General features: G+C 42.7%; 1 protein-coding gene across 1 annotated transcript in view; it reads left to right on the plus strand.

Annotated features, from left to right (window-relative positions):
* MMP24 (matrix metallopeptidase 24) overlaps positions 1 to 25070 on the plus strand; it is a gene marked incomplete at its 5' end in the record, with an annotated part of 51219 nt that overhangs the window by 21933 nt on the left and 4216 nt on the right. Inside the window, 3 exons of the mRNA XM_082007424.1 lie at positions 11241 to 11402; positions 22938 to 23152; positions 24237 to 24375. Coding sequence (XP_081863550.1) covers positions 11241 to 11402; positions 22938 to 23152; positions 24237 to 24375 — 516 coding nt within the window. The remainder of the gene's footprint in view (positions 1 to 11240; positions 11403 to 22937; positions 23153 to 24236; positions 24376 to 25070) is intronic.

The raw sequence follows: 25070 nt of genomic DNA on the forward strand, positions 1-25070 counted from the left end.
AAAGTGCAGTTACTGAGCAGTGTTGTTATACTTTATGGATTGTGTCTAGCTAGAACAGGTTGTTCTTTTATAGACTGTCTCAAGGAATACGTGTATGGCTTTTCCTGTCCGGATTCCTGGATCTTGGAGGGATGAGTGTCTTTCAAAGCCCTAAATAATTTGACCTTGAATGAGAAACAGAATTCAACTACCACGCTTTTCATTCTCAGCTTCTGGAACTTGGTTTGCAGGCTAGCACTCTAGGTCTCCAGTCAGTTTAAACTCCTACACAAGGGATTTATGCACATGCTTCCCTCCATCACTGTCTTTCTCTTTCTTCCCCTTTGAACCAGGGCAAGGTTGAAGTGGCCACAGTGCAAAACAAATAAGGGAATGGATATAGCCAAGTGTTGTTTATCTTTCTCTTTCTCCTGATCTTAGAGCCACCCCTGCTCTTGGGCCCAAATGAAAGGGTAAGTAGAAATGGGCAGCTGGGGCAGGAAAAAAGGGCTGCTGCCCTTTCAGCTTCAAGATACACATCTTGATAATAAAACCACAGCAGAACTATTGCAGGTCTACATTCTGGGTAGAGTTTTAATTCTTCAAACTTATCTGTTAGTCTCTGCCTGCTTTTCTCCTTGCCTTTTTTTTCTTGCTGCTCTTTGTCACTATTTTCATACAGGAAGCTTTTCTTGTTCCTTAGCTCGATCTTTTTGCAAAGACCTTCACTTTTGCTGGTAGTGCGTGGTTGAAACCAGTGATGTTTCAAGTTTAACAAGAATGGAATGTGGTGTTTGGGGCCCCCAGTACATGAAAGGTGTCAGCAAACTGGGAAGAGTCCAGTGCAGGAGCAGATGATAAGAGTTTGGAGCAAGAATAAACCAGGGGAACTGGGCTTGTTCAGCCTAGTGAGGAGGAGGAGGAGGATGGGGTGGGGAAGGAAGCATCTAATAGCAGTCTTCCACCTGAAGAGATATTATAGAGAGGACAGAGCCACACTCTTCTTGGAGGTGAACAGAGAAAGGAACAAAAGATGACAGGCACAAGCTGCAACGAGGAAAACCCCATCTGGGCATAAGGAAAAAAATTCTTCACTAAGAGTGGTACAGCTCTCAGGCTGCACCCGGAGAGGTTGTGGAGACTCCATCCTTTGAGACTTTCAAAACTTGGCTGGATGATGCCCTGAGCAACCTGATGTGGTTTTGAGATTAGTCCTGCTTGAAGCAGAAAGTTACACTTGATGAGTTCCAGACATGCCTTTCAATCTAAATTTTCCATAATTCTTTAGCATTGCCAAAGAGACAGAATTTTAGTTCCTAGACTTTAAGAGCAAATTGCGATTACTTCTCATGGCAACTCTGAGCTGTAACAAGGTATTCAGCTCATAAAATTCTCTTTTCTGTTACCAAATTCTCTTCTAAAAACAGGAATCTTTTAATACTGAGATTCCTTGTGAAGGAGGACTGGTGATGCTCATAGGCACATGAAAAGGTAGCTGGCAATATTTTTCACCAGATGTTTGACGCTTTTGCAGTACCACCTCTTATTGTTACTTTTTTTTAAGTGCAAGAATGTACAAGGTTTCTGTAAGCATTTACTAGATTAATCATATAAACATTGCATGCATGTTAGGATACACCATATAACGGATTCCCTAGTATTAAGCAGTATGTGTAAGTAGGTTTGGCATTTTTTTTACCTGGTCAGGTAGTTCTTATTACCAAAGACTTCCAAGTATGTCCAGTCACTTCGGAAACATTGCCAACTAAACATTCTTCATCCTGTTTGATTTGTTTGATTACAGTCGTGATGTATTAGGTGGAGGGAGGGGACTGAGAGGGATGAAGAGTATCCAGATGTTGCTTTTTTTTCTCTTTAAGATTTGTATTGGTATCCACTTTTCCGGGTTGACTGTCTACTATCTACTTGCAACCCACTTTCCCGACTTGTACAGGTACAGCGCGTGCTTGCTGAAAAAGAACATATATCTTCCCTTAACCTCTGTACTTTCACCCAGCATATCGCCAGAACTTGGTAGTATTTAACCCTCAATTAATTCCTGTTTCCTCTGCATTTTGCCTTGCTTTCTCATTTCTTTCTTATTTTACCACTTTTATGTTCATTTTCTATGGAAATGCTGAGACCAGCAAAGACAATCTACAAAGTATCAGTATAATGAGCAACTTGACAGAGAGCACATGTACTCACAACACAGTACACATATAATCTTTGTGCTATTTGGCTGTTAAATACTTTTTAAATTTTCTTTCTCTGATTTCTCAGGTACAGAACATCTCCACATCTAAAGAGTTTTGTTCTAACAAACGACATTTTGAATCCATCATTATTTTTCAGGCTTCTGACACTATTGTTGAAAAGGAGGAGCATCAGTATTTTTCAGAGCAAAAATCAGAGCTGCTTTGAAGTTATTCACGAGTCCATTAACACAGAAGAGCTATTATCTGAAAGACTTTCATACAGATGTTGGAGGTCAAGTGGGGCATAAACTATATTCAGATTTCTATTTATTCTATCAGGCCTTTTTATGATACTTCACCAGATCATGCTGTTGGTCAGTACTTTTGTTCATTGAAGAAGACCAGTTCAGTATTTAGTCTCTAGAAGATACCTACTTAACATTGGTTTCATCCTGTAACTGCTTAGAGAGACTTGTTCCCATAAGCCAGAGTTTTCTAAAATCATATGCTAATGTTGAACCAAATTTGAGCAAGCATATAGATACATGGGCTCAAGACAGTCAGCCACAGTAAAAAGAAATCAAATCAGGCAGCTTAAATCAGCAACAGTTTGAGATTACATCCCTGTCATGTCATTCCAAACATAGAAGACTCTAAATAGAGAACTTGCAAATTAAAATTTTTTACAAAAGTAAAGTGGAGAGAAAGCCCACCAGCACATATGGAAGACTTCTATCTTCAGATTCTTCTCCTTTGCTACCGGACAGGGCCTCTGTAAGTAATGCTTTCTTTTGTTATATGTGCTGTTGTTATACAAACATAGAAGTGTCATTACAGTAGTGCTGTGCTAGTGCAGTCTGGATTTTAAAGCTTTGCAGTATCTACAGTGCCAGTTATTGATTATAGCTGAAATTCATTGATAAAGATCACCTGCAAATTCCACTTTCAAAACAACGTAGTTCTAAAAACACCTGGTATTCACAGTGTTTTGTAAAGAAAGCTGTTACCCATTGCTTTTGTCAGTAATTGCTTAATACACAGCGTATGAATACAGTTGTGTAGGTATTTGGAATCCTATTGATTTCTGAATAATCAAAGCAAAATATTTTACTTCTTTCCACAGAGAACGAGATACTCAGAGATTTGTAGGAAGGAGTCTGTAGGGATCAAAATGATGTGTCATGTCCTTAAAAAGGAAGGAAAAAACCAACTGTAAAAAAGGCAGGTCATGAGAATCAAGGTGAGCCAAAAAGTCTCTTTTTGCTGCCTTCTTTTGTAATGCAGAAACAGATGATGTGAAGTGAGCCAAAACACAGCAGTATCTCTAATAAACCTGCTGCAGTTCACTTGCTGAAGGGGAGAAGAGTAAAATAACAGGTGTTCAGGAAGACAAAAAAATGAAAAATAGATGAATTATTGAAAAAAATGTACTGGTCATTGCAGTCAGAGGTGGATTGCAGCATTAGCACTGAAATGACACCCAACACTTTAGATTCTGACATCACAACCAAATGGCAAACTTGGGAGTTGTTTAAACTACATTTAGTGGTTTCTGAAGAAGAGCACAAGATTGGAAGACAGTTTAACTAGTATTGCCTTCTCTCCCCAAATCCACCAAGAATACCACTTTGAGGGGAAAAAGTCTCTTGCATCACAGTTCTCTTAATTCTCAGTCCCACTCAGTCTTTACAGCTCCATTAGGAACCTTCTGTGTCAGGGGAGGACAAAGACAGTAAGTCTCCTGTCCTAGGTAGAAAACACCCTCTTTGTGGCAAATAGCTACTCTCATAGCTTCCAGAACAGCACTTTCTCTGTTGCCAGCACAAGGAGTTAAACGCAATTTCAACCTGACTGGCAAAAAAGAATCCCAAATCATGCAAACTGGTTTGTTTCTGCACTGCCTATGCCAGGACCTGTTTGGAATGCACTGGGTCACCCTTCTAACTGTTTTAAAATCCACCCCCTCTTTTTTTTTTTTTTTTTTTGAGTGCTTACCTTCCAGTTGTTCCACAACTGGGTCAGGTACTAAATTCTGTCTGTAGACCCTGCTGTATTTAAATACTTCTAAAAATTAAAACCATGAGCATAGCTTCTTTTCAAGACTAATGGAATGAAAGTCATATCTACATTTTACATGTTTTTATGGGTATTTTTTTTTTCTTTACCATCTGTTCTACCAAATTGGTATTTGCCAGTATTAGTGTATCATTCCCTAATTACCTAATTTGGTAATCCTTTGGTATTGAATTGCTTATTGAATTACAACCTCCGTTTGTGAAAGATACGGGAAACATTTTCAGCAGAACACTCTTATTCCATTGAATGTCAGGCTGCTGAGCCAGCTGAAGCAGTCGTGACTTCCCACTCTTGCCTCCACATCACTTGGTCAGTTTTGGTGTTGCCATTCCAGAAAAATACTTTATATTTTTCCTGTTAATATCTACAGGAGATTATCTGACATGGCACAGATGGCACTATGAGGACAAAGCACTGCTTGCAACTTTAATCAGGTCTGTAACACAACTAACAGACCTAGTTTGCACACTGCCTTTTGGGATCAATACCTGTCTTTCATGGTGATTGGTAACATAATGCCGTTCTTTGTCCTTCTGCAGTCACTTTCTCATGAAGATTAGTTTGTTAATGTGGCTGTGGTACAGTTTCTTGTTAAGACTGCATATCACTTACTCTTCTTTCTCCAGTGAAGCTGTTTAAAGACACTCTTAAGAGTTTTCAAGAAGTCCTTAAGCTGCATCATACTCATTGCTATATTTATAGTGGTAATAGTTTATGAACAAAATGAAACCTATATTTCTTTCTAACATGTATTTTCTTCCTTTCTAAGATAGAAAAGCTGTTTTCCACATCTCATTTGATGCAAACAAATGGAGGAGCAGTATCACTACTTCTTCATCATCTTCAGAAGATTGAAAAGCTTTTCTTGAGCAGAGCATATTGTGGAGGTTAATGGAGGAGTGCAGACAAATTACATGTTCTTCTGTTTGTTGGTTTTGACCTACAAAGTCTGAAGATGCAAAAACCAAGGCATAGCTTAGAGTAGCCCTAAAGCTTCTTTAAGTTGTGCTTGGAAAACAGTTGTCTCTACGTGGCTGTTGGAGTGGAAGGGCTCATTTTTAGTGTATTTAAAGCGTGTTTAGTTCACACCATCTTTTCTGTAATTACCCTAGGCATGCTATTGTCACAACCAATGATCTGACTTCTCCAGTATCGTTCTTACTTTAATAAAATTTCTAAACTTAAACTTCATATGTCTTTTTAATTATGTCTGAGTAAACTGCAATATGTAGATGTGTTAGCATGATGATACAGTTCATAAAGTATAAAACTAATATAACAAAGATCAGATATTCACAGTTGCTTTTCTGTCATTAATCAGATATACAATATTATTTGTACTTCTGTTGTCTTGGAAGCTTTGTCCTGGACTTAATACTGTGCTAGGTACTCTACAGAGTCTACCTACACTCATTACAGCTATTGTGCTCAGGGATAAATACTGATAGTAATATCACAACATTGCTGTAATAGTGTCCCTGTGACCTATTACTGTAAACTGATAGGGATTCAAATGAGGTTTTTTGCTGACCTACAGCAATTGGATACCCTACTATGCAATGCGTTACATAGCCAAATAAAGAAAAGGTCTTGCTATGGATTTTCATAATTAAAATGAATGAAACTCTGCAAGAAGGCATGTGCTAGCAGTTTCATAAAGAAAAACCTTTCTCAAGATGTCTGTTAGCTGATTTAACAGCCGTTTTTCCAGCTGAAGATGAAACTCAAAGCAGCCTGAGTGACGGAGTGTATAACTAGAAGGAAGATCATATATAAATCAGTTTATCTGTGACTAGTGTTCTTGTTCTCTGTGATGTTGCAATAAAACCATGTGTTTCTTATCTCTGCAAGAAAAGGTAGTATATTATAAAAATTTGTGAGTGCTTAACTAAAGAACTGATTTCAGTGTGGGATTATATTGCAATTTATCTTAAGTATGTTAGCTCAACTGGGCATACATCAGCTAACAGGAGGTTTATTCTGAACACAGATTTAGATTACTTTTCAACTAAAAGGTAAGTTTCCAGTTGTGGGTATTCTGTGTCTGGTGTGTGCATGGGGAGTATAGAACTATTAAACTGAATGTAAGATAAGCAGTCTATTCACCTGGTTTGGCATCATGATAATGGGCAACGCTTTTATATCGTTACGGGTGTGTCCTCAATTATAACTTTCTCTGGTGATAACATTGCTTTGGTAAGGAAAACACATCAGCAACTTTAAAGCTAAATTAACTGTGTTTATGTTTTAGTGTAGCAGGTCAAACTACTTCACTCAATGAACCAACTTGTAAAGCTACCCCCAGTTTTACTGGGTCATCCTCTCTGGTGATTATTGGTGGACTTTTGGATGCCTCCTGAGAATGGGGAAGGAGAAAGCTCAGGCAGGTCTCTAAGCAGACCTGTTTATTTTGTACAGATGGTGCAAATGAACAAAAATTGTTGGGTTTCTCTTTTTCCCCGCAAATACAAAGCAGGGGTAGTCAGTTCCTTCCTCACCCTACTGCCTTACCCAGGTGGCTGGTGTACGCTGAATACAAGTGTTAGTTGTTACTTAGTCTTGGGGGAAGGGGTTGAACAGGAAATTAAGGAGCTTTATCTGATTGTCTGACGTTGTTTCCATATGAGTAGCAAAGCATCAAGCTACGCTATTAGTTCTCCCCTCTGAATCTTGCTCCAGGAAGATGGATGTTATTAAGAGTGCTGTTTGGACAAGAACTGTGGAGAACGTGAAGGTCAGAGGCCTTACTGCATGTTCAAGAGTTAACAGAAACAATTTGAGAAGTACTGACTCCTTTCAAGACTCTTGCAGATGAGCGGAGTGGACAGTTTCCAAACGACAGCCAAACAGCAGTGGGTAACAGCACACAAAGAGCCATGGCAGCTCCAAGCTGAGGGCTGTGGGAGGAGGGAAGTATGCTGTCAGGCAATAGTTTTATACCTTGATATTTTCTTTCCAGAGCAAATCCTAGCCCACCCTTTGAACAGAAAATGTACAATGTGTTCTCTTCCATGGTATGTAACTCCCTACCATTTACAAAATCGAAGGGAACTTCTTGGTTAACAATGTAATTGATATAAACTGACCCCTCAAGAGAAATAGGATGATGAATCCAGAGCTGGGTTTTTGCGCGCACTGTGCTACAAAATGGTTTTAGACTTTTTTCTTCTGTCTCCTCTTCCCACAAAATGGATGCTGTCCACTTGCTCTCTGAGAATGACTTAGCAGCTTTCAGAGCTGAGACACTTATAGAATATAGCAGGGTGGAGAAGGTAGATGACATGGGTGGGCTGGAAGGAAGAGAACTATGTCTGGGATAAGAATAGAACAAAAAAGTGAGGGGATGAAACTGGTGAGAAATCTTTGGCCAGGGCAGAGAGCAGAAGGAGAGGGAGCTATGTCTGCTAGTGCCATTCTACTGCCTTTCTGCAAAGGCTTTGAGATGATACACAGCATTGGTAGAGTATTTGTTGAGAAGCAAGAGGCGCTTCTTGTCCTACTTTCTGTGGAAGTCACTTAATTTCCTAGAAATTCTCTTTAGCTCCGCTTCACCTGCTCTAGCCATCACCTCCCAGCACTAGCAATGTATCCTCCCTTAGGAGGATAGCTTTTCCACTCCAGTGTTGACCTGTCCTCTGTGGCTGTGCTAGAACTGGGAAGGTTCATTTCTTAGAGTCCCTTACCTCTAGATGCAAGGAAGCAGAGCTCCCCAGCCAAAACTTTGCATGCTCTGTTGCATCCTTACACGCCACTGTCAGTTAAAATGGTGTTTTAAAACAGCAGCAGCAGCAGCTGTTTTCCACAGTTGTCCGTATTTCCAGGTATAGGTATTTCATAAGGATAACTAGGAGAAGGTGCATTTCTGTTCAGTAGTGGAAGAGCTGGTTGGCCTGACCACCATGCTTGTTGACATCCTTCCTCAGGTATGAGCCTTCATCTTACTGGGCTTGCTGATCATCTCAGAATGCTTCCTACTTGTCTCACTGGTGATCAAGGAACCAACAAAGACAGGTGATCTGCTGGACCTGATACTTAAAAAAGAAGAACTGGTGGGTAGCATGAAGATCAGTAGCATCCTTGGGTGCAGTAACCATGAGATAGTGGGAGTTTAGGATATATGTCAGAGGGGTCAACAGAGGTCAGTATTGTAATATCTTCATGAATGATGCAGCAGAGTGCACCCTCAGCAAGTTCAAAGATGATACAAAATTTGGAACAGTGGTTGATATGCTAAGTAGTCATGCTGTCATTCAGAGAGACGTTGAGAGGCTGGAGAAATGGAGTGACAGGAATCTGATGAAGTTGAGCAAAGAGAAATGCAAAGCCCTGCACATGGGCTTTGTTGGTGGCTGACAGACTGGAAGGCAAGTTTGCAGAGATGGACCTGGGGATCCTGGTCCATCTGGTTCACCAAGTTGAACAGGAGTCAGCAGTGTGCCCCTGTAGCACAGAAGGCCAACAGCATGCAGAGCTGCATTCAGAAAAGCATTCCCAGCAGGTTAAGGGAGATGATCCTTCCTTTCTACTCAGCACATCTGGAGTGCTCTGTACAGGACTTCTGAATACAAGAAACTTGAAAATCAAAACCTGACTGGATGCAATCCTGGACAATCTGCTTTACTTGACCTTGCTTGAGCTGGGGAGCTGGACTAGACAATCTCCAGGGGTGCATTCCAAACTCAACCATTCTGAGTCTGTGTGATTCTGTTTTCCAGCTGTTAGGTGGGCTGGCATTTGTTTTGGGCACAAACAAGTGGTTGAAGGTTATTTAACACTAACTTATTAAAATAGTGTCTGATCTTATGCTCCTGATAAAGGTTTGGCACATACAGGCAAGTCACTTACATGGTTACATAATTTATATGTAGACTTACATAGAGACAAGTTCTACACATGCTGTCAGTACAAAGACTCTTCAGTTATTTCAGCAAGAAGGAAAATGCCACCAAATTGCTGAGGGAAAAAGTCTCCAAGCACTTCGCATGGGCACAGCCCATGAGCCCGTGGCAAAAGTCATTCATGAGACTCTTCTCATGAAAGTCAGCTCTGTACTGAGTATCTCTCATCATAGACTTCCATGTGTGAGTACTTGTGCTAGCAATGAAAATTGTGCTTCCATGAGCATTTAAGTGATATAAGAAAGTAAGTCCATTTAATTTTCAACAGGACTTTGAACCCCTTTTGAAAACTGGGTGCATCTTCTAAGCTTGAGAGTTTCTGAAAACCCATGAAGAGTGATCAGTCCTACAAACTTTACCATAAAACTGCTTAATGCATTTACTACTATGCTGTTGGGCATTTTATTGACTTGTTCTGCACATACTAGATGAGAAAAAATTATTAAGTAAGTCCCCATTTGGATTTCCTGAAAACAGAAATTATGGAATTTTAAATACAGAGTTGGCTAAATTTTAGCCCACATATGTTTTTGGACATTTGTATTTGAACAAATGTATTTGAACATTTATTTGACATGCATTTCTATTTTTTAACATGTCTTACATATTCAGGTGCTTATGCCCTACAACTCAAATGTAACCGTTTTGGTGTGGTATGTATGAGCAGTTGAGCACTGTTTGTTACTGACTTTAGGTATCTCGAGACGCTGGCAAAGCAGCCTGCTGTGAAGACTTGCAGAGCCCTGCAGGGATGTTGTCACGTTTTTACGGGTAACAGTGAAGCAATAAGTATTTTAAAAGTGGAGATAGTTCTACGTGAATCACTGTTGCAGCTCTTGTCCCAAGGAGATCTCAGCTTTGTACACAAAACTGGACTTTGTTGCCTCTAAGATGTTGCCATTTGGAGAGGTGGGAAAGGAATATAGGCTGTTTGGAGATGCTGCAAAGTAACCACTGAGCTGCCACTGCCAGCTGTTTCTCCCATGTCTGATTGCAAGTGCTCTTGGTTTGTGCCTTGCCAAAAAAAGCAGAGAAGCCAAATCCAGACAGAATTGAGGGCTTAGGCATTTTATTGGCATCAGAGACTCTTACATCTGTCCTTGTTGGCTGTGTCTTCATCCCTCACACAGCATTGCCTGTGTCACCTGCCATTTCAAGGTGCCTTCACAGAGTAGGACCTCCAGGGAGGACACGAGATCAAGGAGATGAGGGTCCCAGATCCATGTAACACAGAGCTGAAGGTACTCCTACTTCACACTCCTACCAGCTTCTGGACCAGACAGGGTTCCTCAGCCCTTTCTCTTCCTGTCAGGAGCACGTCCCTTCTTTCCTCCTTCCTCCTTCTCCCTCTTGCCATTGGGATCCAACCCAACCTTTCCCTATGTGGCTCTACCTCCTGCAGGATGGTGCTACCTCTGCTCACCTCCTCCCACAGATATGGACTGCCATGGAGTCCAGCAAAGTAAAAGCATGTTGAGGAGCCTGTGCTAGAGGAGATGAGGTTGTCCCAGGTACTGCACGTGCTACGGTGGGTGTTAGCCCCGGTCTTCTCTGTCCTTCCTCCTGTCTTGCCAAGTGCCTTACAGATCTCCCCTAGGATTTGGTGGTCCAGGTCAAATCAGAGTACGACACCAGAGGACCCAGAAGGGGGACAAAGCTCCCTTTCCACCATGTACTAGCAGAGAAGTCTGCATGTTCACTAGCAGACTGGCAGTGCTCTCACCTCTCCTGTCAGCACTTGGATAAGGAGGCAATGGTATCAGAGCAGCCTATTTTGTCAGCCATTTTCAGTAAACTCTCTACAAAAGAGTCTACAGTCGGTATCCATTCACTCCCGGCAGCTGCCTGTTTTTACCTGGTCTGCGGGTGCTTATGGTCATGGGTGGTCATGGGCTGGGAGCCTCCTGCCCATTCTGTGACAATGACTATAAAAGCTGCACAGACTTTCAGGACTAAAACCATCTCCAGGCGCTGACCTGCTGTGCAATAGGATAGCAAAGCATTTGCTTCTTACTTTATGAGTAAGTGGGGCTTGGGATTGTGTCAGGCTGTGGCTGTGTACTAACCTGGCTGTGCCTTCCTTCCACAGGGAACGATCTCTTTCTGGTCGCAGTCCATGAGCTGGGACATGCGCTGGGTCTGGAACACTCCAATGATCCAAGTGCTATCATGGCTCCTTTCTACCAGTACATGGAAACACACAACTTCAAACTGCCCCAGGATGACCTCCAAGGAATTCAGAAAATCTACGGTGAGCAACACTATCCACTCATCTATTTACATTGACCTCGAGTCTAGTGAGTATTTTACAGCCACAGACAGGTAGCCCCAAAATGCTTGCAGCTGGTGGGCTGGATTTCCTGCCATAAGCTGAACTGCTTAAAGCCCTTGATCCACAGCCAAGTATCAGACGACTGTCCCAGTGGCAATATCTTTGCACAAGTCAGGATAATCAAACCGCTGTGATCTCATTGCTGCTCCATCTTTCATTATGTCCCCAATATCAAGGAGCACTAGAAAGAGAAAAACAGGCAATTGCTGTACCCAAGGTTTGTCCATTAGGAGCAGCCAGTGCAAATAGAGGGGAAGAATGCGAAGAGCATGGAACATCAAGGAAAGGTAAAAAGTATTTATGCACTCATTTTTTTCTCCATATGTAGAAGGTGGGGAAAAAAGTTTGGATCTGCTTAGGGAACACTTTTAATTTCCATCTGAACATTGTTGTACATGTGCCACAAAGATATGGGCTCAAGGAAAAGCCAGAGAAAAGGAGGCAGAGGGATTATGGGAGAAAACCAAGGAACTGGAGATGAAGTGGTACCATGTGACAGTATCATGGATACCAGGGTGTGAGGACAAGGACTTTCAGGGAATTATTGGCCGAAGGAGACTCTGGGAGCAGAGGGAAATGCAGGTTTTAGAAGCCACAGTCAAGGGGAGGCTGAGCTAGAAGATGCTAATGGATACAGTCTGTGGCAGCCCATGGAAAACAGGCTTTGTGAGAAGTCCCTGGTTTCATTCTTTGAGGAAAGTGCAAGTTTGACAGAGAGGTTACTTAATAAATGTAACATAGAGCAACTAAGCTATGTAGCTAGGCAACATTTGCAGCTGCTTGACATCTGGAGTCAAATACTAGCTCCCAGTACCAGTAGAGCAGGTATTATATGAATTAGACCTGAAAAAAAACCTTGTAAGATGGTTGTCAGTGGGAAAACTGGTGTTTCTAAGGGGTTGCTCTCAGTGGCAGACCTGACACTAGTCAACGTTTGCATCAGTGATCTGCCAGTGAATTTTAAATTACTGCTAATAGAATTTGTGCCAAGACCTATAAGACTCTAAAGCAGTCCAGCAAGACTTTAGAGGTCTAAACTGTATGTCAATTGTTTGAGTCTTTTTTTTTTTTTTTTTTTGTGACTGGAATGAGGTTCATTTGGTCAAATGTAGATGCCTAAAGAAGAGAAATCTCTTTCTGGGCTAATTTCCCTGACTTCTGTCTGGGCACTGGGCAAAAGCAGGCACTTGTAGAGTGCAGTTCATCCTCACTGTAAGGCAGATATCCAAGTAAGGTCCAACATTTAAAATAAGATGGCTTGAAGTACAGCTAGGGGTCACTGGCTCTTCCCATTAGTGCAGGTGCAGATTTCTCTTTATTGTCCATTACCAGGATGAAGTTGCATGGCAGTTGTCTGATGGTATAATGTAACTATGCATACTTTAACATAGTATGTATTCAAATGCTCAGGATAACAGAGGCTCTGGATGGTTTTGAAATAAAGTGCTGGGGTAGTAAGTATTAAACTTTCATTAAATAATATACCTAAGTTTCATTTTTGAAAGCTGCTGAAATGTCATTACACTGTTTCCATTTTGAATTGTTGATTTAGTTCCTGTGAACTTTGACTAATCATAAAGAAAAAGATAATTTAATTTATCACTGACAGTGAAAGTGCAATCAAGAAAAAAATACTGGTTTCTCTGTTTTCAGATAGCTTTTTGGAAAGGGAGCAAATAAGGAATTGACAGCCATGCTTCTTCACATTTGTGGTTCAATCCAATATGAGCTGTGGCTGAGCTGGGGACCAGCAGTCCCGCAGCACAGCTTGGGCAGGGACCCAATGCCCAGGGTTGAGCTGAAATGGGGCCCATGGGTGGGGGTGGAGGTACCAGGTGACACTGGTCAGGGACATTAAGACCTGTGAGTGTCCTCAGGGCCCTGACAATTAGTGAGAGCCCTGCACAGGCTCTTGTGTACAGCCACGACAGAGCAGAGAGCTCAGTACTGTACTGCCTGCAGCTTGGCAGCAGCACCACTACCCTTCCACTTATTTTTCACTTACGTAGTGACATTAAACTTTAGCCACAGACTATGTTAAGATTCTCTGTATGCAACATAATATGCTTAAAATTTTAACTCAGCTTGAAAAAAGCAGTATGAATGAATTACTACCTGGTGCAGGTAGTAATTAGGAATTAGTTTGTTGACTATCATGGAATTATGCAAGGCTCTTCTCTGAGGTCTGTGAACTGGAGTGGGTTGGGGATACTGTTGGTGGTTGTAGAGATAACTAGTCCTGCGAGGAGAGGAAGGAGCAGCTTCTGCAGTAGGATCTTTGATTTCCCAGGTAGAGATTTTGGCCCTTAGCACAGAGTTATGGTCCAAAACCTAGATTTTACTCTTACATTTCACAAAGAAAAGATGGAAAATGCAGGTTATGTTTCTCCCTGGAACTGGAGATATGAGAACAGATCCTTTCATCTGAGCTTCTAACAACTGAGAAGGGACTGCTGAAATATCATTCTTGCAGCTTTAGCAGGAACACTCAACTAATGTGTTCCACAGTGCCAGTCTGCTTTGTGGTGCCTTACCTGTCCAAAAATCAAAACCTCCTGCTTTCTTGCTGCTTTGACATTCTCTACAATGCAGCAGCATGTGCTCAATATGTATTAGTTAGGAACCTACTATACAAAATAAGTCATAAAGCCAGAGCCTCTGCTTTGAGTGTAGCATCCTTTTTTAAAAATAAATTCATTTAAAATTTCCTATTTTTCATTTCACTGAAGTTGCTAGAACAAAGAACAGAGGCTATACTAAAGCTTAAGTTCATTTTGTCTCCTTCTTTTAGAATGATGCGTTTCAAATGTATTTTTATGTTGTATCTCTGCTTATCCATTAGAAAAGAAATATGTTTAAATCTGATTTCTTGAATTATTAAGTTATTTTCTGCTGGATTTATTTCACAACTCACCTAAAGAGACAGTAGGTGATGTGAACTCTTGTTTGTGTTTCATGCTAGTTAGTATAATAAGGTCAATGTTTAAAATGTTATTTCCGCTTACGAGCTAATGATGAAAAGGCCAGCAGCTCATTGTGTGTGACACTATAGACTGTAAGACGTCAGCAGTATTTCCATCTTCTGATCAGTGCTTCTTGTAGCATGTTCCTTGACAAGATGAGGGAAATATCATGACTGCTTTTTCAGAAGGATATCTCCCACTGTACTTATGTGCCCATGTCACACTTGACATGCCCAGGAAGGAATTAAACTGGAAATAATACCATTATGTAGGTCCCCTGGATATCCTGTTGACTGCCTCTTTTAAATTTTGCTAGTGTTGCAGTCAGGGCTGCATGCAGTTACAGTGCAGATGGAGAGAGACATACTCAGCCGTGGCCTTGTCACGCAGCCTGAACTGATCATCTTTCAGCACTAGTTCTCCCATTCTTCACGTCCTGCTCCAAGTACCCTTTTGCAGTAGGCTGTGAAGCAGCGTCTCATGTTGGGAGTGACTCTTCTGACAGTATGCCTGGGGAGCAGAGGGGTTGACATGATGTGCAGGAAAAACTCATGTCCACATGGATGCTTGGAGCTGGTAAACCAGGCCATTACCTTCAAGGCCCTTTCAAAGCTTAAGGTCACAAAGGAAAGGTCTCCTAATCACTCAAAGATAGACCAAATCATTAAGCCTGGAGGCAACCTCAAGGGTCTGTGTCCTGCCAAATGTCACTGAGGACGTGTCAACCTCACACATTTTTTTCTGCAGCTCAAGAGAAGAGCTCCCAGTCAGTGTACATGCTGCATCCCATGAGGGATGAGGTCCAGGGTGGTTGTGAAACCACACCAGTCCGTGGCCAAGGAACTAGACACCACCAGCTCTGACATCCAGAAACAGGGGATCAGCAGGGCACTGTGTCCATGAGCAAATAGCACCTTCTGCGTCCTCATTACTCCTGTGCAGCAAGCACGGGTTTCATAGCATCCCTCACCTTTTCCCAATGGTGGCCCATAGAGCAATCCCAGATCCTTGTAACCTACGTGTGTGTGTGAGATGGCTTGTGATGAAATAGCAGAAAGACCTGGTGCAAAATGCCCTATGTGGTGACACTGCATTGTGAGTTGGAACCATCAGAGCAAGCTTTGCTGTTGTGCAGGACCTGGAAATGTTAGGCATAGGACTGTTTGCTGATAATGTCCTCTTGAACGTGGGAAGAGAATAGAGTAATGTCCAAGACCTTGCCTATAGAAGCTGCAAAATCTGGGACTTTTGATCCATGCTGCATGGTGCTGTGCTTGTAGGAGGGCAGGAGAAGGAAAATTCATGGCAATAAGAAACCTGGAGGTATCTGCCCTGGTGCCACATCTCTGGCGTGTTGCAGAAATACCAGACCCCCTCGCTATGTTGCATCCCTTCATTTGCACCTTTCCTCCTGTCCAGAGACTCTGTTGGACCCAGCAGGAAATACCAGACTCCACCTCTGGTGCATCCACTGAGTCTCACCTGCTGTATGCCAGTTCTCCATTCCCATTCCTCCGAAAAACAGTCAGGGAGTAATGGCCTGGTTCCCAGTGCTGTGCTTGGGGTCCACCTGACACCGGGAGGTGGGGGAAGCTGAGGGGGGAGCCCACCTCTCTTGGGAGGTTTCTCAGCTGATGGAGAAACACTGTTTTATGTTATGGCTGGGCATGAAATACTTCTTTCATCCTACAGATCTTCCTCAGTATGAAAAATGTTCTGCTTTGCAGTAGAGCAGATGTCAGGTTTCTTAAAAGTTTTTCCAGAGGGGAACTGGGCTGCAAGCACCACAGATGGAACACCTTGCAGAGCCCCAAACTCTCATCATTTGTCTGCCTATGCCTGGGAATTTTGGACCCAGTTGTCTTGCACCCAAAGCAGAGAACCCAACTGCAAGGTGAATTGCCTCATTACAGAGCCCAGGAGAGCATTCCCCTTGGCTTAGCACAAGGATTTCAGCCATGGACACTTGTCTTCCAGGTGAATGCTCTATCACTTGGGTGGCAGTTGGTCATTCAGAGGAGAGCATCTATGCAAGAAGGGCTCAAGAAACCCTTCCTGCCACCCAGTGATGATCACGAGGGCCTCAACTGCCCAACCGTTGGGTACGCTGTGGGTGCTGGGGCTTGTTCTGCAGACTGTAGTGCACTGTTGTGGCAAGGATACCCAAACTAACTGAAATAGCTAATTCACTTCACTGCTGAAGCCTAACCCCAGAAGTGCAAAGTGCTCTGTGGACAGGTTTACCAAGCAAGCAAGGGAAATGAGTCCTTCCTGAGCTCTGAGCTGTTGTGGATGGACCACCTCAGCTAGCTCATTTAATATGAACAGGGACCTCTCTCCTCTGTCCTGGAGTCTGCAGAGCAGCCAGGTGGGTTTCTCTCACTCTCCCTGGCTTATTTGGATCATACATTTTGATTTGAAACTGAGGAGCCTTTCCTGTGTACCTGGACAGCTGGTACAGTCCTGCAGAAATATGCAGGCAGCTCAGCTTTTTACAACTAAAAAAACCCTGTATGTTATTCAAAAGAGTAACTGCCTGCCTGTTGTCTGAATGATAGTTTTATTCTTGGAGTGAATATTAAGACAATAAAGACAAGCCTTTGTTTGCAGGTGGATCGTTTTCTCTCCTGATCTGAAACAAAGAGCGTCCTCTGCGCTGGCAGGCTTGGAGAGCCACCTGGCTCCCGCAGAGCTGGCTGGGATGGATGCTGAGCCATGCAAGGTGCTGAGCCTCCAGGCAGGTGTTGTGCAGTTGAGGGAACACTCTGTCAATAGCCAGGAGGACAGTACAATTATATTTTGTCCTCAACTATCGACACAGTGGCTCCTAAATGCCTCCTCTCTCTGTGTTATCTTCACAGGTCACCTTGGTATTCAGATGGTCTGCGACAGAGGAAGCATGAAGGGAGGAGGCTAAGTGCCAGTGGCGGAAGTCACACTCTGAAGGTGATCTGCTGTGACCCAAAAGCTTTCTGACATTCTTTGCCTTGGTTGTGATAGAGAGGAAGAAAGTCTTCTTCTCCACACAGTGTCTGTAAAGCCCCAGCAAGTTGCTTCCCTCCAGAACGTAGAGTTTCCAGCTCCAGGAGGTTTCTTACCTGCTTCCCGTGTGGAAGTGGCTGCAGGTTCAGCCCCAGGAGTGGGTTTAGCTCCAGTGCTGGCTTCACACACAATAACCAGGTGACTGAGTTCAGGCCCAATGGCAGACACATGCAATAGCCTCTCTCAATTTTTCTGTCAATGAGATTTGCTCTGACTGATTCTCAAGTTCAAGTTGCTTGGAAATGTAGTGATAGAAGCTGTGATTTACGTGCCATACTGCCTGGTTAGGTATATCGGTGGTGGGTGTAATCAGTTCCTGTAATAAACACCAAGGTGCCAGCATCTTTTAAGTAACTCTTTGTTTACACGTTCATCTCTGCTGCTGATAAATCTGTTACATCTTTTTGACCATCTGTTTTGGAGGCAGGTTACTGTGATGAGATTCTGGAAATAGTAATGACTGGCAAACTATATTGGGTTTCTTCATTCTGCTTTCATGCCAGGTTGTGCGCTGAAGTGGCTTAGGTTTACGAGATAGCATCTTCAGCAATGGACAGGTTGTGCTTCTGCTTTCCATTCCCCTAACTGTAGACCAAATTCTGCCTGCCTAGTACTGGTACTTGAGTCTTTTCATATTGTATGTGTGCTTCTCTGCTCTTTGCATGTGCATAACTGTGGGATTACCTTCCACCTTTAGCTGTAAGTCCACCCTCACAAAGATGGTGCCTTGACAAAGCAAAGGCAGCAATGAAAAATAAAAATGCAACCTGTATAACCAGAAGAGGAGACAAGACTTCAATTAGGATAAATTAGAAGTCCCAGAATGCATAAAAACAAGAAAAGAAGCAAAAAATATCAAGGAAAAATCCATGGCTGGCAGGGAAAGACAGTAAGAGGAATATTTTAAGTGAAATGACAAAGGCAAGTTGCATTACCACCTGGAAAATGTGTGGGAAGCCTTGTCAGTGCTGGCTACTGCCTTCAGAGCAATATGCCAGCGCTAGTTTGGCCATTGCAAGCATTGAGTATGTATGGTGGCCCAGCTTCTGGTTGACTTGTTGCTGACTTGTGATCTCTTTCCACTGCTCTAGCAAATGTTTCAGTTAATGCAAATCTCTGGTTCACCTGAATCATTGCTGATTTGCACCATCCTGACCGCAGTGTGTACAACTGCTTCTGCCTTGCAAGTTTACTGCATTCTGTTTCAGTAGGGCTAATTTAGGGCTAATTAAAACCTTTACACTGGTCCCCTGGGTTGCAGGTGCTATTTTAACTTTCCTCTTCTCTACAGAAGACTGTGACAGACTTTGGGCACTTAAGTTGAACGTGAGAGAGTTAAGCATGACTGCTGTCCTGCAGCAGGGGCAAGGCAGGCTGTAACCTGGTATATGAGTGGTGAAGAGAGAATGAATAACAACTCCAATCATGCATGAGATGATGTTAAATTTCTTGCATATGACCACAATACTTTAGTCCCTATTCTGCGCCTTACTATCAGATTCTATGTCTTTGTGACCCATCAGACACATTTATCATAATTTTCTTTAGATACTACTCCTGTCTCACTCTTTTTTCCTTTAAAAGAGAGGGGGCAAAAATTAATGTCAGGTCCTCATCTTACTGCTAATGGTCATCTCTATAAAACTCTATTCTTGCTCTCTTCTCTCAAAGTGTAGAGTTTTTGGCTTGTTATTTCTGGAAATCCAGAACTGCTGTTAATTTGAGTATCTCTATCTGTTTGCTGTGTCTGAGAAACAGAACTGCCCCAACTTGGCAATCACTCCCTTTCGCACTCGGTGTCTTTCCAGCAAGCAGTTTGAGTACGTAATGCACAGTGACTTCTTGGGTCCCACCCAGACAATTCCCTCTGACAGCAGGTGTGCCTCTCTGCATTGCAGATATTGCTACACATCTCACCCTCTTTAAAGGCAACAGTGCTCCTCGGAGTCCTCCTTACAATCATCTTGTGAATTTGCTTCTAGCTGCCTCTCAAAACACAGGGGTCTGTCCTGTGTCAGAACTGGTGGTGGTCTTCTGCAAACTGCCAAAGAGCTGTCTGATGAAATTGCTCCACTGTATCAGTTAAACTGACCACCAAAGAGGCTTTTCTGATCCACATGTGGCAACAGAAATACGTCTCTGATTTGGTCGGTGCGCGGCAGCGTGAGCCTCTTGCAAAGGGGAGGGAACGAACAACTACACCTCTCCTGTGCTTCTGTAGCAACATGTTGTAGTCTCCTTCAGAAAAATAATCCTTTTATCAGTCTGTTAGCAGGGGAATCCTATTATGTAGGACATGCATTAGAGTTTTTTCAATGTTATTTACAAACACAGCCACTCAAAGCTGTGTGCATGGCAGCACAAGAGTAAAAGGATCACAGTGCTCTTTAATGGGAGACCTGCAGTATGCAGTAAGTCACTGCTTATGGTTCCCTTGCTTAAGATCCCAGTCAAGACTTATCTTTCCTTAATGCAAGCTTTTTTTATCTTCACCAAGCATGTAGACTGCTGGTTTTCAAACTTAATTTATTCAGGTACTATACCAGGCACCAAGTACCATTTTTGGTAGCCAAAACAGGTTACCAGTTTCCTGCTCCTTTAATTTGCCAAAGCAGAAACCAGAACCCCGGCTTGCTTTGTGTAGGATCTGACTGGACCTCCTTCCCTGTTCCCATCCCTTCCTCTGCTGCATATCCCACTGTTCCAACTTCCACGAGCTTTCCAGCCTGAACCAGAAGTGCCAGCTAGCGTGCCACTTGTTGGAGGCGATGCCTTTGCACAGCCTGTGTGTTCACACTACAATAAGTAAGTTGCCTATGGCTGTATTAGCAAACAATGTCTCCTCTAGCAGGAATAGTAGTAGCACATCTATAGCTACAACAGTATTTAGGGATGGTGTTAAGTAAAGAGAGTGCTGAGGACTTGACGCCCACTCTTATGCATTTCAGGGAAGGGGGTGGTTACTGAGGATTAGCTCTAGCTGTGCCCTGTGATGCCGATTTACAGCTGCAATATCCTAGATGCACTCCAGAAGTGCATCTTCAAGTCTAGCTTTGTCCAAAACGAATGCATTTCATGAACTTCAGTGTGAGTCAAAGCACCGAAATTGCAAATCATGGAGCATCTCCTGAGCTGAACTGGAACACTAGTGTGGATGCATCCATATTGCCTGGCTAACAAGGGGGTCCAAACCTGTTGCTCCTATGACAGGCAGTGTCTGGAGACCTTTGCTGCGTACCATTTGGGGACGATTCACAGATCACTAGCACTAGCAGTATCATCACAGTTTGGGAATTTTATTTAAAAGAACTTTATGGTCTGCCAAGACATTGGGCACTGAACAGCTAAGAATGGAGGGGGATAAGAAATACACGGTATCAGTATAATATTTTTATCTGTTTCATGTAGACAGCTTTCCAAGAATCAACAGAGAATCCTCATCTAAAGGATATCTGTAAGCAATATTTGATGTCTTTTAATAAAAATTGCATATGGCGCAAAATATCACATTATGGGGACAAGTCACCTTGAAGAAATATAATGATCCATTTTAAAAAGCTTTAGAAAAGAGCTGTAAGAGTAAGTCTCAAGATCTTAAAAACAAAAGACATTGCAGCAACAGACAGAAGGGACAGGTCTATTTAGCTTATTAAGGAGAATTTAAAAAGCATCCTCATCAAGATCTGTAAATGATGAAATGTTGAGACACTAGAGATAAGAAAAAAAAATACTGAATCTAAAGCTGCACAAACTCAGACAATAGGTAAGACACAGACTTTAGCAGTGACAGGTCTTAATCACTGGAACAATTTGTTGTGCCATATAGAGGATTTTCTATGGCTTGAACTCTGGAAAATGTGCTGTATCTGCACCAGAAACATTAGGCTCATTGCAGGACTTGCAGCTGGAGGTTTCTGGCCTGGTACTGCAGGAAGTTGGACTACATTATCTAAGTGCTACTTTCTGAACATAATATCCATGAAACTTACACACAAGAGTCTTACTGTTACAACCTGAATAACAATTGAATATGAAGGCTTTCTCTGATGACTTCTTTTGCACTAGCTGTGAAGATTTTCACTAACCCAATGACCCTTCCAGGATGTGTTAAGCACTCATTCATTATAGGAAGCCTTTGAAAATGTAACATTTAAGAGTTAAGTTGACATGGGGACTTGGGAACCTAACCATCATTTTAGTTCAGAATGTTTATCTGCAGAAGTCCTCTTCTAATCCCGCAGGTGCATAGCCTCCATGGATATCTACATCCTTAGTGGTAAAGTCCTTCTCTGAGTATGGGCAAGGCAGTCACCCACGGCAGGGTAACTCTCTTTCAGCCTGTGAGGATGACCCTTGTCCAGTGCGAGTGTTCAGTAATTCTAGCTGGTGTGAAGCGCATCAGCAGTGCTGTTGAACCCCTAAAACAGTGAGACTGGTACAGCAACCATGAAAGTCAGCCGCCATTCTGCTCACTGGTGGAGGTTTGTCTTGCAAGCTCTCTACATAGCCCCTTCAAAAGCACTGCTCAGAGACTGAAACCATAATTCATGCAAATAAACAATCAAATCCCATTTGATTACATCAGATATAAAACTTGCAAAAAATCTCTTGCTTCTAGTAGCCTTCTGCTTATTGCCATACTAGTTTGTGGCCTTCTCTGAGAAGCAACAAGAAATCCATGACTCTCTTAATTAGATTTGGTCCAGATTTTATCACTAACTGTTCATGAAATCATCCTGTGGCAGAGTCAGTTTAAAAGCAGACCTCTGCTCCAAATCTAAGTTACTTGTATTTTTGTAACTCTTTAGATTCCTGCAGCCTTGTCAGATCTCAAAGCTGATCTGGGTAAGGATTGAAGGGAAGAGCTGTGCTTGTGGGGGGCATCATTTGAATGGAGCATAGTCCCTTATCATGGCTGTTCATCAGAGTTCCCATGGTGTTCTGAAAGTAAAAATTGGTGAAACTGTAATAAAATAATTGCTTTCTAATTTCTAAATTCCCCTGCAGTTCCCCTTAGATTGTAGCATTGTTTTCACACTCTAACTTTTTTCTGGTTTTGCTTTGGTTTGGGGGGGGTTGTTTGTTTGTTTTGGTTTGGTTTTTTATGGTCTACTAAACATTTGTATTCAAGGGTTATTACCTTTCCTTTCAGTTGGGAACGTGATTGGTGTGGCTTCTCCTTCCTTTTAGCTCAAGCATCCTTGGGAAGACCCACAAAAACATACTGGCTCTTCTTCAGTTCTTACTGCTCATCATCTGTTTTGGGACATCTTTCACGTGTGGATGCATCTCGTTCTGCTCCTCATTTCTAGGGAATGAGTTCTGCATAAGGAGTATGTAAACTCCTTGCAATGCTATTCATCCAGCCTGTTGCCTTTTAAAACCTATGAGGGAAGCAAGAAAATCCAAACTTGTCCACTTTGCTAAGCATTTTTCTTTTCACTTTTAGGTCCTCCTGTTGAGCCCCTGGAGCCAACCAGGCCTTTACCGACTCTTCCTGTTCGCAGAATTCACTCCACTTCGGAAAGAAAACATGAGAGACAGCCAAGACCTCCTAGTCCTCCTCTGGGTGATAGGCCGTCTTCTCCTGGCACAAAACCGAACATCTGTGATGGCAACTTTAACACCGTGGCCCTCTTTAGAGGAGAAATGTTTGTTTTCAAGGTACTAAGAATTCCTGCTTACCCATGAGTCTTTCTTTAGTTTTACTGCTGGAAGAGATTAATAGAAGTATAAGGTAGTAAGATTTGAAATGTCTGTAAAAATAGCTCTGTTCCTCTGAGACTGATGAAAGAGCAATATTAGAAGGAAATGTAAGCAGATTGGCTCTGTAATATTTGGAAACAGTGCCTGATCGGATTCACAAAATGCCCAGGCAGCCTGTGCACCAAAATGTGAACTGGATGCACTGGCAGAGAATTCAGACACCATCAAGCTCAGAGGGGAGCCACCTGTAAAGCCAGAAAGCAATACCAGTACCTAACCAGAGATTAAGCCTCATTGCCTCCAGAGATGGCTTTCATCGAACCCTAGGCTTCAGGGAACCCTCAGCCTACCTGAAGGTGTTGAGGAGTTTGAGTCAACCTTGCTTGTAAACTACAGCCAGGGATGAAAGAGAGGCTTTGCTTGATAACCCATGTTAAGAGTGCCTTGAATATGGAAATCCATGGTCCCATTCCCAAAATACCTCTAGCTTTCACTCAGCCCAATGGGTGTGAATGTGGAGAGGGATATATTGAAGGTCATTAAATGGACAGACCGTATCAGTTGCAGAAAATGCCTGAACTGAAAATAGTTCATCCATGGCTTTAACTAATGATCTCATATCTAAAGGGATATTTAATAGCTCCTTTGGACGTTGTGTGCTTCACACATTCACCAGGTAATGTTAATGCTGTATGGCTTTCCTGGGCTCTGATAGTTGAGCACGAGTTGTACCAGGAGAAGTGTGACACTTCAGTGACGAGACATGCAGAGAGGTCACTCACAAATGATTTCATAGTGCTTATAACTGTCAACTTGCTCCCTGCTGCTCCTGTTTTGTCTCCTTCTTTCCCCCTTTTTCACAGCACCAGCAATCCCCACAAAGTGCTTCCCTCACTGGAGGCAGTGTTGTGTTAGAGCTGTCATCTGAACCAGGAATTCTCGGGGCCTAGGCAGGAATTAGTAATACTTGATGCTGGACACCCAGCCTGATTTGACTGCAAGATGAAAATACTCAGTCTGAAGATGCTTCTGGTTTTCTCAGGATCGCTGGTTCTGGCGTCTGCGCAACAACCGAGTGCAGGAGGGATATCCCATGCAAATTGAGCAGTTCTGGAAAGGCCTCCCTGCAAAGATTGATGCAGCCTATGAGCGGTCTGATGGAAAATTCGTTTTCTTCAAAGGTACAGTACATTTCAGTACAAGCCTACCACAGCTGCCTTGCATCACACTCTTATGGCATGAAGATGGTGAAAACAGGTACGCTGCATCCTTGTCCTTTTCCAAAGGGACAATTCAAGCAGCCACTAATCCTTCAAATATAGTTTAGTGTGGGCTGGCCTTGCCAGGACAATCTCTGTATAAAGCTAATATTAATTAGTGGAAGTTGGTTTCTATGTGATAGCAAGAAATAGCTCCTATTTCCCAGGGAGTGTCAGTCTCCTGCCTATCTCTGTGAACATGTTTCAGCACGGCACTAGGGCCTCTCCAGGTATAGGGCACTCCCAAACCACATTTCTGGACAATTGTCTCCTAAAGAGACAAAATGTCCAACCTTATGCTGGAGCCCACACTAGCTCCTTGCAGTGACACAGTGTCTGAACAGCATCCTGTAACTTGAGAGCAAGTTGTAAGCAAGGAAGAGTGGCTGGAAAGCATCGGCACGCCCCTGCACAAAACCACAGTACCAGGTCTTCTGAATTTATGACTGCAGCTTCAGTCCCTCAGCTCAATAAACTATTAAAGAAGGCTCAGAGAAAGGCAACAGAAATGATCGAAAAGTATGGGCTGACCTGCAAGGAACTCCTCAGCCCGAATGAAGGATGACAAAGACAGGGTATGAGAGAAGTCTTTGAAGTCATGACTGGCCTAGAGAAGG

The sequence above is a fragment of the Phaethon aethereus genome (assembly GCF_964289735.1).
Source record: "Phaethon aethereus genome assembly, chromosome: 16".
NCBI lineage: Eukaryota > Metazoa > Chordata > Aves > Phaethontiformes > Phaethontidae > Phaethon > Phaethon aethereus.